At 38.4% G+C, this 17,416-nt stretch overlaps 1 protein-coding gene across 6 annotated transcripts in view; it reads left to right on the top strand.

The window, feature by feature from the left end:
- The window catches only part of csnk1a1 (casein kinase 1, alpha 1), a 76,468-nt gene that overhangs the window by 44,422 nt on the left and 14,630 nt on the right, over positions 1 to 17,416 (top strand). For 5 of the 6 annotated variants that reach the window (XM_062045385.1, XM_062045382.1, XM_062045384.1 and 2 more), the window contains exon 5: positions 14,982 to 15,065. The exons of the other annotated variant lie outside the window; for it this stretch is intronic. In XM_062045385.1, the coding sequence (XP_061901369.1) occupies positions 14,982 to 15,065 (84 nt within the window). The remainder of the gene's footprint in view (positions 1 to 14,981; positions 15,066 to 17,416) is intronic. 6 annotated transcript variants of the gene reach the window in all.

Genomic DNA, 17,416 nt, shown 5'->3' with positions numbered 1-17,416 from the left:
ATCTGATTGTGGTGTGGTGCCACGGCTAAATCGAAGCTGTCACACCTTTTTAAAAATGAGGATTTTTTTACATGGATACAAATTAAAGTTATATATAGTATAAATGGATATATAGCCTATATTATTTAAGCACTATTGACCAGTGATGCGCAGAAAATGTGGCCACTGAAAAACTTTTATCAATTGTAAGCAAGACGCACGCGAGTGTCTGGAGCCTCAGCGGTAAGACGAGGCGAAGCCCGCGCGGCTGCTTTGCCGCACCTTTGCTCTGGTGGCTAGAGCGATGGGGTGGCGGCTCTCCAGCAGCGGGATGCGCACAGCGCTGCTTTGCACTCCAGCAAGACCCACCCAGCCATGAGAGCCAATTTTTGTCCTGAAGTTACGGATCTGACTTGCCGACTTCTCTTACTTGCGGCATTGTTTTAACATGATATGCCAGATATACCGCATTGGCAATTGCTAAAGACTACAAGGGAAGTTCAGCTTTTCCTAAAATGTAAAAAAAAGTGGTAAAAAATATTATTTTGTTTGCATTTCATTGACTAAATGTGTTTAAGTTTTTAGAATCAGCTACTTTGGCGACAGTTGGTGCGACTTTTTTCATTGATGTGATAACGTCTCAGTGCTGGAGCCAAACGAGACTATCATTGGATAAATACTTGACTTTGTCCCGCCCACGGACAATGAGCGAATAAATAAGAGTGATCGAAAGTGGGTAGCCGGGCTTCCGCATGATTGATTGACCTGTCTGGGCTGAATCCTTTTTTGACTGACATCAAAATGAGCAAATCAGCAATCTTGAAATTTGAAACACTGCCAAAGCATTTTGTAAACTTTCATTCGGTTTGTTGCTGTTATGGAGATATTTATATTTTTTTAAGTTAAGTTTTCTTTGTAAAATCTAGCATGTGTATATGTTTTATTTGTTATTGAAGACTATATGTTTAAAGAGTAGCTGATAAATAGCTTCCCCTACTTGAAAGACCAGCAGCTGCCACTGTTATACATCCTATGTTACATTGTACAATAACAATTATAAAAATAGAAAAAAACTATATAACAAAAATTGTATTACTAATAAAACACTTATTTTTACATGTGAATTATTTTTAGCATTAAAATATATATATCTGCATCATCAACAAATGTGCAAATTATATGATGTCACTTTGACCACGCCCCAAGCCGTGCCCCCACCGGCACATGTAGATTTCAAGCTGGGGGAAACCCTGCCAATGTATCGATGAATCAGCTGTATATTTTTGTTGCTGTGGTGGCATCTTGATGCTGGGGGTTACAATCCAGTGTGTCCTGAGTGCTTTTTGTCAGGTCTTTGTGTCCATGATTGACAATTTAGCCTGCTTCTGCTTGGACATAAACATGGCGTGGCGCTTTGGCTGTTAAACTCAAAATTAAGAAGGGCGGCATATATGCTTCTGACTAGGGCTGGGCGATATATCGATACACTCGATATATCGCGGGTTTGTCTCTGTGCGATATAGAAATGACTATATCGTGATATTCGGGTATACGTTCTCATGCAGCTGCTTTTAGCTGCAGGCATTACACTACAGGCTCTTCTCACTCTTTCTAGTCTCTCCTTCTCACAGAGACGTAAACAAGCGCACCTTCTTACATACGTCACATACGTATACGCCCTTGCTGAGCAGAGAGGTAGCAGCATGGCTAAAGTTAGCTGTGGTGCGAGTGGTAATACGAGAGAAAGAAGGTGCGAATCTGATAACAAATGAAGGAAGAATTAATTCCTAAGAAAAACAGTATGGGGTCCATCGTCTGGCGGTGGTTTGGCTTCAAGTGGGAATATGTTGAACATATTTGTCAAGTGTGGGGCGAAAGCGTTGCTACAAAAAGTAGCATTACTGCTAATATGTAGCATCATTTGAAAAGTCACCCGCTCAAGAATGAAGAGTGCTTACTCCGCACGTCAACATCTCCGTTCGGTGCCACACCAACAAAATGCAGAGGCAAAAAATTGTCCACAACATAAGGAGATAACGTCCGCCGGAACCTACCACATAGCGAAGGACGTACACAATTTGATTTCCTATTATGCAGCTAATTTTTATTTGACAGTTATTGAAATATCTTGTGTGACATCATGCACAGAAGTGCACTATTTGTTTTAAACTATTGTAGTGGCGTTCTGTACAAAAAGTGCACTTTAATTTAGTGTTTTGATTTGTCATCTTGAGGACATCATTCACAAAAGTGCACTAATAGCTTGTTTTAAAATGTCTCTGACAATCTTGCACGTTCTGTTTTGAAATGACATGAATGTTTGTGCCACTGCTTAATAACTGTTTAATAAATACAGCGTTGGTCAATTGACTTAGTTGTGATTTCCCTCTCTGCATGAAAGTTTAAAATGAGCATATATTAATGCAGTATGAAGAAGAATGTTTTAATGTAGACACATGGAATCATCATACTGCTGTGATTATATGCATCAAGTGTTCATTCAAGGCTAAGGCAAAATATCGAGATATATATCGTGTATCCCGATATGGCCTAAAAATATTGAGATATTAAAAAAAGGCCAAAGGCCATATCGCCCAGCCCTACTTCTGACTATGGGGGGGGAAAAAGCTCAACTTCTGACTGCGTTCTGCCCGTGAACAGCTTTTCTTTAAAAGAGAAATACGGTCACATTTTAATCTAGTGACACAAGATCTAGTCACACCTATAGTAAACATCTCCTGAATTATGTTAACATGTGGTCTGTGCTGTGGTCTGTGAAACCCGTCATTGCAACGCAAGTAGAGAGGAGTCTTTTGCATGCTACGCCAATCTTTCAATGGCATTAACGGCTACAGCTAATTACTTCTGCTACTTATGTAGAATGTGCATTTCATGTACAGCATACAAACTTTTTATTTATGTAACTATGTTTACACTTAAGTTTTTAGAAAATGTATAAATAAAACACGTTTTGATAAGACATGGGGTTTATCCAGGTCAATTTATTCTCGGGGTATTCAATAAATCGCAACTGGACTCTTCAGTCTTCTTCTTAGACGTTTCGCCTCTTATCCAAGTAGGCTTCATCAATTGCAACAGGCTTATAGATGTAGACATACAACACTATCTTTTCAACCATTCTTATAAGAATAACAAGAGTTAGAAACGTTCCGGTCCCAGATGCTCCTTTTGTGCCATTTCTAAAAGTGAATGGAATGTTAACGTTGGTGATTTCAGTCTGACTGGTTTTGGGCTGATCGTCCACAACAATCATTTTTGCAACACAATACTTCAAATACTTCAATGCTAACAGAGATTGCCATTTTATTTGTCGTTGCAAATGACAGGCTGCACTTTTGCATCCCAACAGTTGTTTTTTTCTTGTTTTGGAGGATAAATAGTTGGGGTTTTGCCACCAACTTCTAGACTAGATCTGACCAATCTAAATCTGAGCATGAATTAAGGAGCCTACTTGGATGAAAAAGTATGAGATTAACTAGAAATTATGGTAAAAATAGTAATCATGATGATTTTGATATTGAAATCCCGATTAGTGACCTGATTAATTAATTATCTGAAAACATGAGTATTGATTGTACTCCCAAAAGTCAACTTTATATATCTTTCAAAATAACTGAATATACATTAGTAACAAATGAACAAGTTAAAAAAAGGAACAATAAATGTAAATAGCAATATGAAAAAATAAAATACATTTTTTTTTGTTCCATTTCTACCTTTTACTCCGTGTGAGAGAATTAAGTGTATGTCCTTTTTTTTGTCATATATTAAATGCCAAAATCACATGTATTGGTGCAAAACATCTATGGACAATGTTGACCAGTTTTTTAAGTTTATGCATAATAATATTGAAAATATATTAAGTGCTTTAAGTTAAGTATATTATGCTTGTGTAAAGTATCTTTTTTGTTAGTGCAGTCAGACTGGATGTTGCGCACAGGGCTTTTACTTAGAAAGGGGGAAGTGTCCTGCAGTTCTGAGCTTGATGTCTAAAAACAACTTGAGGCTGTAACAAAAAAAGACCTAGCCTCTTAAGGTACAATTGATATCCTGTTTGTACAATAATATTACATGGATGTCATTCACAACACCACACACAACTGCATATCAATTAGTCACAAACAAGTAAGAATAAAGTAACAATAATACTTTTAAATAGCAATATAAAAAATAAAATTAACTTTTCCTATTTTTTTTGTTCCATTTTTTTCCTTTTATACTTATTTTACCACCATTGGGTATGTGCTTTTTGTGTTATACAAACATTGGTAATTAAATTATAAAATATTCACACGTATTGGGGCTATACCCCCCCCCCCCCCCACACACACACACACACACACACACACAAAAAGAGCGAGCCTCTCAGGTTACAATTGCTGTCCTGCTTGTACATTGATATTACATTGATGATGTCATTCACAACAACACAAGCAGATGAGATTTGCTGTAGGTGTATGGATTGCTTTAGCTTCGTAGTTAAGTCGTTTTAAGTGGCCGTCTCGACATTTAGTTCAGGACCGGGCAGTTGGGATGGATGAGCGATCCCGGACACTAGTTTCCCAAACAAATGTTCCCTTTCCTCACAATGACAGCAGTTCAATCGCACTTATGTAAATTTCCATGATATTCTGCGTTTTAACAGCGGAATTTGTCCACTGGTTACGTGAATGAGAAATTATATGCCCCACATTTTTTGTTGTTTGGTGATTATTGATTATGGTTAGATATAATAGCGCTGTGTCCAATAAAAAGTAGCTACCATTGTTACATCCCAAACTTCTACTAGACATGTTTTTTTTTTCACTCACTTTCCATTTGCTCCTCATCCGTTTTACCATTGCAAGCTTAGGAATGTGAATGCATGCTGCACAGCCCATTGTTTTTTCCGATTATAGTTTTATGATCAGTAGAAGCCTAAAACGGATTTGTGATTAAAATTTGAATAATTGTCCAGCTGATTTAGATCATATTTTTGTTTTTTAAATTCGTGTTACTAATGAATTTGGAGTGTGTTATGTGTGAACCACAACTGAAATGGTAATGGTGGATAATTGGGATCTAGGATATTCTGGGGTGGTAAAAAAGACAATGTATACTGAACACAAAGCCGTGATGAGATTTGAATTGTGTGTTTTTTAAAGGCCTACTGAAACCCACTACTACCGACCACGCAGTCTGATAGTTTATATATCAATGATGAAATCTTAACATTGCAATTTTTAAATGCAAAGCACCTTAGGGAAGCAACCAAAATTTCGTTGGACCTGTACCTGTACATGCACAATGACAATAAATATCATTCATTCATTCACATGCCAATACGGCCGGGTTAACTTATAAAGTGCAATTTTAAATTTCCCGCTAAACTTCCAGTTGAAAACGTCTATATTTGATGACGTATGCGCGTGACGTCAATCGTTGAAATGGAAGTATTGGTACCCCATTGAATCCAATACAAAAAAGCTCTGTTTTCATCTCAAAATTCCACAGTATTCTGGACATCTGTGTTGGTGAATCTTTTGCAATTTGTTTAATGAACAATGAAGACTGCAAAAAAGAAAGTTGTAGGTGGGATCGGTGTATTAGCGGTTGGCTGTAGCAACACAACCAGGAGGACTTTGACTTGGATAGCAGACGCGCTAGCCGACTCTAGCCGCCGACCGCACGGATGATCGGGTGAAGTCCTTCGACCTTCCGTCGATCGCTGGAACGCAGGTGAGCACGGGTGTTGAGCAGATGAGGGCTGGCGTAGGTGGAGCGCTAATGTTTTTATCATAGCTCTGTGAGGTCCCGTTTCTAAGTTAGCTTCAATGGCGTCGTTAGCAACAGCATTGTTAAGCTTCGCCAAGCTGGGAATTATTAACCGTGTAGTTACATGTCCATGGTTTAATAGTATTGTTGATCTTCTGTCTATCCTTCCAGTCAGGGATTTATTTATTTTGTTTCTATCTGCATTTGAGCCCGATGCTATCACATTAGCTCAGTAGCTAAAGAGCTTCGCTGATGTATTGTCGTGGAGATAAAAGTCACTGTGAATGCCCATTTCGCGTTCTCAACTCATTTTCAAGAGGATATAGTATCCGAGGTGGTTTAAAATACAAATCCGTGATCCACAATAGAAAAAGGAGAAAGTGTGGAATCCAATGAACCCTTGTACCTAAGTTACGGTCAGAGAGAAAAAAGATACGTCCTGCACTGCACTGTAGTCCTCCACTCTCACTTTCATCATCCACAAATCTTTCATCCTCGCTCAAATTAATGGGGTAATCGTCGCTTTCTCGGTCCGAATTTCTCTCGCTGCATTGTAAAAAATGGGAAAATGTGAGGAGTCCTTCCTCCGGTGACGTCACGCTACTTCCGGTATAGGCAAGGCTTTTTTTTATCAGCGACCAAAAGTTCCGACCTTTATCGTCGTCGTTCTCTACTAAATCCTTTCAGCAAAAATATGGTAATATCGCGAAATGATCAAGTATGACACATAGAATGGATCTGCTATGCCCGTTTAAATAAAAAAAATTCATTTCAGTAGGCCTTTAAACTGATCCAACTCAAATTACAAATGTTTTAGATGCGTGATATGGCTCCCCAAATTTTTTAAAGAGCTACAGTATATCCCACACCCCAAGCTATTGTTTGTATTCATAATTGAATTAACGTCTACAATGATTGTTTTTTCATTATCAATGTATCGTATTTCATGTGGAAAATGAGGTGCGTCCCTAGGACGTATGGATATTGCGTCCTTTCAAATTTGAATGTGTAAGGGACGTAGGATGCGTACCTAGCAACATCACCACTTAATATCAATTTTTTTGTAAAAGTCATTTTTTGGGCCAACTTCCGCTGCTCTGCTCCACAAACTGTTGCTGCACTACTACCCAGGCATGTGATTTTTCCGTCTATAGTCAAAAATTTGTCTTTATCTTTGTAAAAATGTAAAAAAAATATTTCCCGTTTTCCTTCGTTTTTTCCGACGTACAATCAGTGTTAAAATCTTGATCCGTCTCTTTGCCATACCTGCCAACAACTACGGTTTTCCCGTAATGAGGACGGTTTTTGATAATCCAGTGGTAAAAACTACGGTTTTCCCTTAAAAATTATTAACTCCACGGGCAGAGGACAAAATATACGGGAAATATCAATGATGATTGGTTGGTTTACATATAAGAAAATCCATTAGATTTGGGCAAAACATTACGTACAGGCCATTCAGAGGTAATATTATCACTGTTTTCACTGCTGGACTCTAGAAAGAGGTTCCGTAGCAGAACCTCCAGGTTTTGTAACAGCTTCTTCCCTCAGGCCGTAAGACTTTTGAACGCATTAAAATAATCCCCTCAATTCCCCCCAAAAATAAATTAACTCGCTGGAATATAAAGACAATATAACATACATCCATAAACGTGGATGCATATGCAAAAGTGCAATATATTTATCTGTACAGTAATGTACTTATTTATATCTGCACCTTATTGCTCTTTTATCCTGCACTACCATGAGCTAATGCAACAAAATTTTGTTCTTATCTGTACTGTAAAGTTCAAATTTGAATGACAATAAAAGGAAGTCTAAGTCTAAGATAGGGCGGGTCATCGAACCAGGAAAGGAAATCACAACAGACACGCACATCCCACATGGCGACAGAGTTGAAGAAGAGAAGAGGGAATATTCAATCGGGCGATTTATATATTAAAAGAACTAGTGGAAGATGGCAGAGGGATTCTCCAAATCAAAACTGCTCTCGACAATGAAGACGTGGAATACACATTTAATAACACACGATTGTGGCAGACGTGATGACTTTTGCTATAGTATAGCTGGTCTTAATGTTAAATTTTATTTTTATTGGTGTTTTAGAACAAGACAGTAGCTGACATTTTGTTAATTATTTGTACGGTTTATATTTTGACATTGAATAGTTGAATCATTTTGAAACAAACATGAATGCAAGATATTTATTTCATGCTATAAATCACAAATGGCTATTCAGATAAAGGAAGTTAGCTAATAGAATAAACATTGTTTGTACTCTTTATGGTTTTTGCATTTGGAGCAATTAGAAGTGGAGAGGGAGTTGAAGAGACAGAAATTGGTTATTGCACCCCCTTACCCCTCCCCCCCCATCACCAGGGGGGATAAGGTCCCCAGAAACAGGTCCCCACCTGGCTGGGGACCTGTGGCACTCAGACCCACAGCTTATTTTCAGTCTTTTTCATTAAGTTCAAATCACATGCCTGACCACCTCAATGTGCGTGTGTACTGTAGTTGTGAGGAAGGCAGTACAAGAAGTCAACAGTTGAAAAGTAGAGGATTTTTTTAAAATTACATTTAAGCGGCAATATGTACCCTGCCTTCCGCCTGAATGCAGCTGAGATAAGCTCCAGCACCCCCCGTGACCCCAAAAGGGACAAGCGGTATAAAATGGATGGATGGATGTTTTTTATTGGGGTTTTTTTAGAATTGCAATGAATGGAAGTGGATCATTTGAACAGCATTGACTCAGTTTGTGCAGTTAATTCTTATTGGCGTCTATTGTAATATATACAACTTGTATTTTAAGCTACATGTTGAATGTATTGATGAACTATGTAGAATATTGTAATACATTGCAACACTGTATTGTCATGACTCAAGTGCTTGTCAATATCCAGCCCTACTATACGTGTTTTCATGTACACTATACTGTATAATGTAGAAATGTAGCTAAGTGTGAGACGAAGTTGTGTGAAAAGTAACTATCATTTTGGCCAAAGTCAGCCCGCTAAACTTTGATTTAAAGGCCTACTGAAATGAATTTTTTTTATTTAAACGGGGATAGCAGATCTATTCTATGTGTCATACTTGATCATTTCGCGATATTGCCATATTTTTGCTGAAAGGATTTAGTATAGAACAACGACGATAAAGATTGCAACTTTTGGTATCTGATAAAAAAAAGGCTTGCACCTACCGGAAGTAGCGTGACGTAGTCAGTTGAACATATACGCAAAGTTCCCTATTGTTTACAATGATGGCCGCATGAAGTGAGAGAGATTCGGACCGAGAAAGCGACAATTTCCCCATTAATTTGAGCGAGGATGAAAGATTTGTGGATGAGTAAAGTGCAAGTGAAGGACTAGTGGGGAGTTGAAGCTATTCAGATAGGGAAGATGCTGTGAGAGCCGGGGGTGACCTGATATTCAGCTGGGAATGACTACAACAGTAAATAAACACAAGACATATATATACTCTATTAGCCACAACACAACCAGGCTTATATTTAATATGCCACAAATTAATCCTGCATAAAAACACCTGCGTGTTTGTTATGCTAGCTCCTAGCTCCTCTGCTAGCTCCTAGCTCCATAGAACACGCCAATACAATTCAAACACCTGATCAACACACACAATCACTCAGCCCAAAAGACCGTTTACCTAACCCAAGGTTCATAAAGCTTATATATTTTTAAAAAGTTACGTACGTGACGCGCACATACGGTCAAGTTATCGAATGTTTAGCAGCCAAGGCTGCATACTCACGGTACCTGATATTCAGCTGGGAATGACTACAACAGTAAATAAACACAAGACATATATATACTCTATTAGCCACAACACAACCAGGCTTATATTTAATATGCCACAAATTAATCCTGCATAATAACACCTGCGTGTTTGTTATGCTAGCTCCTAGCTCCTCTGCTAGCTCCTAGCTCCATAGAACACGCCAATACAATTCAAACACCCGATCAACACACACAATCACTCAGCCCAAAAGACCGTTCACCTAACCCAAGGTTCATAAAGCTTATATATTTTTAAAAAGTTACGTACGTGACGCGCACTTACGGTACGGTACGTGTTATGCTAGCTCCTAGCTCCTCTGCTAGCTCCTAGCTCCATAGAACACGCCAATACAATTCAAACACATGATCAACACACACAATCACTCAGCCCAAAAGACCGTTCACCTAACCCAAGGTTCATAAAGCTTATATATTTTAAAAAAGTTACGTACATACGCAAAAAAAAGCCAAAGCTGCATACTCACAGTAGCACGTCTGCGTCTTTGTCATCCAAATCAAAGTAATCCTGGTAAGAGTCTGTGTTGTCCCAGTTCTCTACAGGCGTCTGTGTATCCAAATCAAAAGTCCTCCTGGTTAGAGTCTCTGTTATCCGAGTTCTTCCATCTTGACTGCATCTTTCGGGAATGTAAACAAAGAAGCGCCGGCTGTGTACTGTTGTGGCTGACTACGTTCGAAAAATACGTCCATTTCGCACCGACAACTTTCTTCTTTGCTTGCTTGGCTTCCTTCTCCATAATGCAATGAACATGATTGAAACAGATTCACGAACACAGATGTCCAGAATACTGTGGAATTATGAAATGAAAACAGAGCGTTTTCGTATCGGCTTCAATGTGGAAGGCATACCCGTGTTCGTCGGGCTACGTCACGCGCATACGTCATCCTCAGAGGCGTTTCGAACCGGAAGTTTAGCGGCAAATTTAAAATGTCACTTTATAAGTTAACCCGGCCGTATTGGCATGTGTTATAATGTTAAGATTTCATCATTGATATATAAACTATCAGACTGCGTGGTCGGTAGTAGTGGGTTTCAGTAGGCCTTTAATTTGAGTACATTTTAACGCAGCATCAATTTGCAATGCCTTTTAAAACAGGCACACACAAACACACAAAGAGACTGACAGGCACCAATGCGGAGGTATCATAAGTTTAAACATACAATCTATTAAATAGCCAACATATTAAGAATGAATCAAATATACATTTCTACCCATTAAGTCTATTAGAGTGCTAAAACTGCCAAGAGTTAATCAATAGTCAATATACCAGTGTGCGACTTTTTGAACATCATCACAAAATGCTTTTTTCTTCTTGAGGAAGTTGATTTTGTGTTTTGTTTTCATTGCTGCTATTTTAGCTGGTTTTTTTAATACATTAAAAAGGTTGGGGGTTTTTTAAGCAATTTGCCTCTTTTTTTTTTTTAAATGGTCAATACTCATTTTAATTTTTAGCAGCTGAATGAACAGCACGGTTACAGTGAAAAAACATATTTATGAATGAATTAGTCATATTTGTTAGTAAGCACAAGCCTAAATAACTTAAAATGCATTTAAAAGTCAATGGAAAAATTAGAGCCATGTACGCTTTATTGTCCGACTAATCGTTAAGATAATTGTTGACTAATCAAAATAACCGAAGCCCTATTTAGAGCAGCATTTAGCAACAGGCTCACATGGCTAATTAGCGCACTCAGTGTTGAGCAGCAGACTGGCCAAGATGTACCAACTTGATGGTCACCCTTCGTTTCCACTGTTTGGTGACTATATAAATGATAAATGGGTTATACTTGTATAGCGCTTTTCTACCTTCAAGGTACTCAAAGCGCTTTGACAGTATTTCCACATTTACCCATTCACACACACATTCACACACTGATGCCTTTAAGTACAAATTAATTGAATGATTTGTGTCAATTTTGTTACGTTAAAATCTAATTTGTTAAACGTTTGTACAATTTTAAAAAGATCACAATGCTGATTTTCATTAACGTGTCAATGGGGCCGACCATTATATGTTAGCATTGCTAGCAACATACGAGCCAACCTTTATCCGTTATGGTTGCAATGCTTTTTTCAGTTTTGATTATTTTCATAGTACCTTGCCTCTCGCCCAAGTTCAGCTGGAATAGGTTGAAGTAATTTTCAGAACACAGCCTGTCACACATCATGAAACAGTTGGCAGATTTGTGTTCCTGGCTAAAATCTTTATGTCCTATAATAATGTTTATTGTTAAAGGTAAATTATTTTCATGTTGCTGCTAACGTTTAAACCAGGGCACTTCATTTCATATTTTCTTTTGTTTTTGTTAGCTGAAGAATTTAGCATTTGGCTAAAAAAAAAAACCGTTTAAAGATGATAGAAGATTGAAGATTATGTTTGACTTTTCTTATTATTTTCAAGGCTTTTTTTAAAATCTCAAAACACCTCTTAAATCAGAGTCCTATTATGCAAAACCTACTTTTCTTACTTGTTGGTAACTGTTTATTTTGGATCCCCATCAGTCCAGAAATTTTAAATGAAGGCGTGGTGGATATATTTAGTTACAGTCAAGAAAATAAGTGTTTGAACTTCCTGCTATTTTGCAAGTTCTCCCACTTAGAAAACATGGAGGGGTCTGAAATTTTCATGGTAGTGCATGTCCACTGTATGAGAGAGAACCTAAAAAGAAAAATCCAGAAATCACAATCTAGGATTTTTTAACAATTTATTTGTGTGATAAAGCTGAAAATAAGTATTTGAACACCAACATTAATATTTGGTAGAGTAGCCTTTGTTTGCAATTACAGAGGTCAAACGTTTCCTGTAGTTCTTCACCAGGTTTGCACAGACTGCAGGAGGGATTTTCGCCCACTCCTCCACACAGATCTTCTCTAGATCAGTCAGGTTTCTGGGCTGTCGCTGAGTAACACAGACTTTCAGCTCCCTCCAAAGATTTTCAATTGGATTTAGGTCTGGAGACTGGCTAGGCCACTCCAGAACCTTGATATGGTTCTTACGAAGCCACTTCTTAGTTTTCCTGGCTGTGTGCTTTGGGTCATTGTCATGTTGGAAGATCCAGCCACGACTCATCTTCAATGATCTGACTGAGGGAAGGAGGTTTTGGCCAAAATCTCACAATACATGGCTGCAGTCATCCTCTCCTTAATACAGTACAGTCGTCCTGTCCCATGAGCAGAAAAACACCCCCAAAGCATGATGCTACCACCCCCATGCTTCACAGTAGGTATGGTGTTCTTGGGATGGTACGCATCATTCTTCTTCCTCCAAACACGCATAGTGGAATTATGACCAAAAAGGTCAATTTTGGTCTCATCTGTCCACAAAACTTTCTCCCATGACTCCTCTGGATCATCCAAATGGTCATTGGCAAACTTAAGACGGGCCTTAACATGTGCTGGTTTAAGCAGGGGAACCTTCAATGCCATGCATGATTTCAAACCATGACGTCTTAGTGTATTACCAACAGTGACGATGGAAACAGTGGTCCCAGCTCTTTTCAGGTCATTGACCAAGTCCTGGGCTGATTCCTCACTTTTCTTAGCATCATTGACACCCCACGAGGTGATATCTTGCATGGCTCCACTCCAATTGAGATTGACCGTCATGTTTAGCTTCTTCCATTTTCTAATGATTGCTCCAACAGTGGACCTTTTTTCACCAAGCTGCTTGGCAATTTCTCCGTAGCCCTTTCCATCCTTGTGGAGTTGTACAATTTTGTTTCTGGTGTCTTTGGACAGCTCTTTGCTCTTAGCCATGCTGAATGTTTTGGTCTTACTAATTATATGGGGTGGACAGGTGTCTTTATGCAGCTAACGACCTCACACAGGTGCATCTGATTCAGGATAATACAGTGGAGTGGAGGAGGACTTTTAAAGGCGGACTAACAGGTTGTTGAGGGTTAGAATTCTAGCTGATAAACAGGTGTTCAAATACTTATTTTCAGCTGTATCACACGAATAAATTGTTAAAAAATCATAGATTGTGATTTCTGGATTTTTCTTTTTAGGTTATCTCTCATACAGTGGACATGCACCTACCGTGAAAATTTCAGACCCCTCCATGATTTCTAAGTGGGAGAACTTGCAAAATAGCAGGGTGTTCAAATATTTATTTTCTTCATTGTACATCAACAGATATTTCCATTCATGGGTTAGTTTATGGGCCAAACTATATTGGGATATGAGTTGTGGTCCATATTACCCAGCCCTACAGTCGTAAGCGACAGTGCTTCCACAGTTCAGGGATGTTCTGTGTTTAATTGTGCGTTACACTAGGCCTATGATGGCGATGTGTTTATATGTATGAGTGCACATGTGTACGTTTGAGTGTTAAATAATGAAATTGTGATCTTTAAGACATTTCATACTGCTCCGAATTTTTTCTGTGCTACAAAAAAATTTCTGTGCTTTTTTTTTTTTTTCATCTGGTAGCAACGGTGCTATTCGGGAAAAAGCTAAGCGTACAGACCTGAAGTTATGCTTTGTTTGTTGGCTCTCATGAAGTCTGCAGCAAGTATTAATCAGTGCGATGTTGTCAAAGGAAAAAGCGAACATTGTGATGCGTTTTTGAAAATAATGTGCCGCTGTATGCTTAACATGATCAAAATAAGCAAATATTGCATGTTATGAATGTACCTGTTACTACATACATATATTATTACAGCGGGAATATAAAACCTTGATAGAGGTTTTTGGATGTTTTTTTAAGCGCTTTGTAGGAATAATAGAGCGACTCCCATAGGCTCCATTGTAAGCGTACTTTTGATTGCATGTATTTACTAGTTATAATGCATCAACAAAATAAAAATGTGTGCTTGTCCTACATAAAGATTTTGAATGATAAGCAAAATTCTCCCAAAAAAGTGTGGTTCCCCTTTAACATGTATATTCAGATAGAGCTTGGTAATTTAAACTGACTGACTGAATACGCAAAGTAAAATTATACCGGTATGTAGATGTGAAGGCATAGTTTCTTTTCTGTAAATGTAAACATGGTCTATTTTTTTATGCCCCCAAATTTTGAGTCCAGTATATATTATCCCATTGCCCATTCTTCCCTGACTATTTCATTTGCTCTCAGAGAAGATATGGAAGTTTAATTTTTTTCTAGCAATATCTCTTTTTGTGCAACATTGATCTTTTGATTGTCCTGACAGAAGAAACCCACACCTGTTATTCTTCCAGACTGATGGCCAGTTTGCTCATACGTACATAAAGCAAAAAGACCCAAATAAGACATTTGTAGGTCCAATTTTAAATGTACAGGAAGTGCTTGTACTTTTGTTGTACAGAAGTATTTAGTATTAAACTAAGTGGGTGCAACTAGAATTGCCTGTTGTACTCATGCTAATTGTGAATTAAGGTCGATAGAGGCTGTGATTTTTGACCCCTGCCCCTCTACTGTCTGCCCTAGTGTTTAGACTCATCAGTGGGGAAGAGGAAAAGAAGCTTGGCGGTTAGCTCTTCTCAGGACCCATCTTTCTCAGGATTAAACCAGGTGTGACCTTTACCGCAACACCAGCTGCCTCACAACAGCAGTTGTCGCTTTGCAATTATAATTAACTATACAGGCTTTGAGGAAATCGGACCATTAGCGCTCATCTTGCAATTATTATACCAAACCACCTAGTGTGCACTTCATTCCATTGGGAGAGTAGGGTAAAAATGTTCCTGCTCTAGAAAAAATATCTCTACTTGTAATATCCCCATTGGTTGGAGGATTGCTCTTCTTACCTACCCTAAAGGCAGTCTCTTGTGTGATGTTTGGCGTGTGAGTAAATTAATCCGCCTTGGCTTTTAATAAACCAATGTACAACATGGTGCGAGAGTGTAACTCTTCTTCAAAAGACAGAAGCACAGTTTGGGATGAATGTTAAAGATGAAGTTTGAGCTACATGTTCTTGTGATAGAAAATATTGTTGGTGGAGGGTAGCCAATCTAATAGACATATAAACTGTCACTGGTTATAAAAAATAAAGTGGATGCCTCAATTTACACCATTATCTAGTTTAAATAACTTAAGTTTTAAGAACAATTTCCAGATATAATTTTTCCTTTAGCAATGGGTTTTAATCAAACTGATTTGGGACAGGCCAATATCGGCCATGTGTCATAGTTGCTCACAATTCTACCTTTTCTTGGTAAAGTTAATACACTCATGTTTCCTACCTGACAGACTTAAAGAAATATATATCTTCAAGGTTCAACTTTATTGTCCCCGCGGGGAAATTTGTCTTGGGCACAGTGCATTATTGCTTTCTTAACATACACAAAAACAACAGAACAAAAACACAAGCGCAGACACAACCACAACCAGACAAGTAACATTTAAACATCAGAACATGGAGCTTGATAGACATAGGTGGCACTTTGATGTAGGCATAAAATCTACAGTATGGAGATAAAGATAAAGTGCCATATACGTATGAAATATCTCACTAAGCAAAGTTGTGGTTGTGATGGTTTATAGATGACTAATGATTGCATGAGCAGTGCCTGACATGTTGGCCAATCACAGTACACACTGTGACGCTAGGCTGGACTAAACAAATGGAGAGTGAAAATATCCTGTACATACACAAGCATACATTCATGCATGTTTGCTGCTAAGCCAGCTGGATCTTTGAGGCTTGAGTTTGCTTTTTTTAAATTAAATGCAGTGAATAAAAATATGAAGATTGTGATTTTGAAATCCCACACCAGACACACTTTTTGTCTATCAGCTTTTTTTTGTTTAAAAAAAAAAGTGGAAAAAATATTTCAGGAAAATTCAACTTGTTAATCTCTGGGCCAAGTTTTCAGTCTTCACAACAATAAAGTGACCTCTGGGCCAAGTTTTCAGTCTTTCCAACAATAGAGTGATGAAGTGCAAGTACAGAACAAGGCAAACTCCAACACTTAAACATTAAATAATGTTGCCCACTGATGTGGGGGAGTTTTTGTTTGTATCTACTTTCGAGTGCAGCATTCTAATCATCTCAAAATAAAACCTAGTTTTTCTTTTTACACACCAAATTTACTTTTTAGCCTTACCCCGAGTTTCCACTGGATGTGTAACGGGAGTGACAAGTGGCTGTAGAAAAAGCGAACACAGTTTATTCTGTTCTTCCAGAAGATCAGAAGCAAATACTCGTCCTGCTATTCGAGATTCAAAATGGCTGCTGAAGTGCAACATTGCGGAACTTCTCATGTTTTGCTGTCTATCAATACCCACAGGTGGGCGCCTATGACGGCACTGACTTGAATTGACTAGTGGAAAAGACAACACTTTTGCCTTGCAGAATGACCACTTTATTGTGTTTTTGTAGCAAGCAACAACAACAGTAAGCTCATCGCTAGCGAGCGCTGTACACACACATCCTTTTGAACTCCCACAAACCACAACCTACTTTCCAAGCCCCCATATCAGCAGGCATTTGATACAGGACCCCATGTACACACATGGCTGCGCGGGATTTGTCTGTACATGATTCTTTAATTTTGGGCTTTCAGAATCAGCATTTGGGTCAACAAGGTCTAATTACGTCTAAAAACCTATGAAAGGTCCACTTCATGCCCATCCAGACGTTTCAAAATGTAAAATACAATCTGCCTAAGAGGATTTCATTTTGAAAGTAAACCGGAAAATGTATTTTGTTTGTGCATGACTTCTTTTCCAACACAAGCCGATTGTAGCTAAATTGAACGGATGTATTGCGCCGACCTGCAAATATAGAAGCTCTGCGTGTATTTAGCTCAAGAATACGGAACCTCCATGTTGGTGCCATTCCGCAGATGTGGAAACTGAACACATTTACTTGAATGACAACGGAAATAGTCCGGCGCCGTTCTGCTACCGTTAAGCATCCA

Source organism: Entelurus aequoreus, linkage group LG04, assembly GCF_033978785.1.
Source record: "Entelurus aequoreus isolate RoL-2023_Sb linkage group LG04, RoL_Eaeq_v1.1, whole genome shotgun sequence".
Lineage (NCBI taxonomy): Eukaryota > Metazoa > Chordata > Actinopteri > Syngnathiformes > Syngnathidae > Entelurus > Entelurus aequoreus.
The sequence above is the reverse complement of the archived record's forward strand: the minus strand, read 5'-3'. Positions and strand labels throughout refer to the sequence as shown.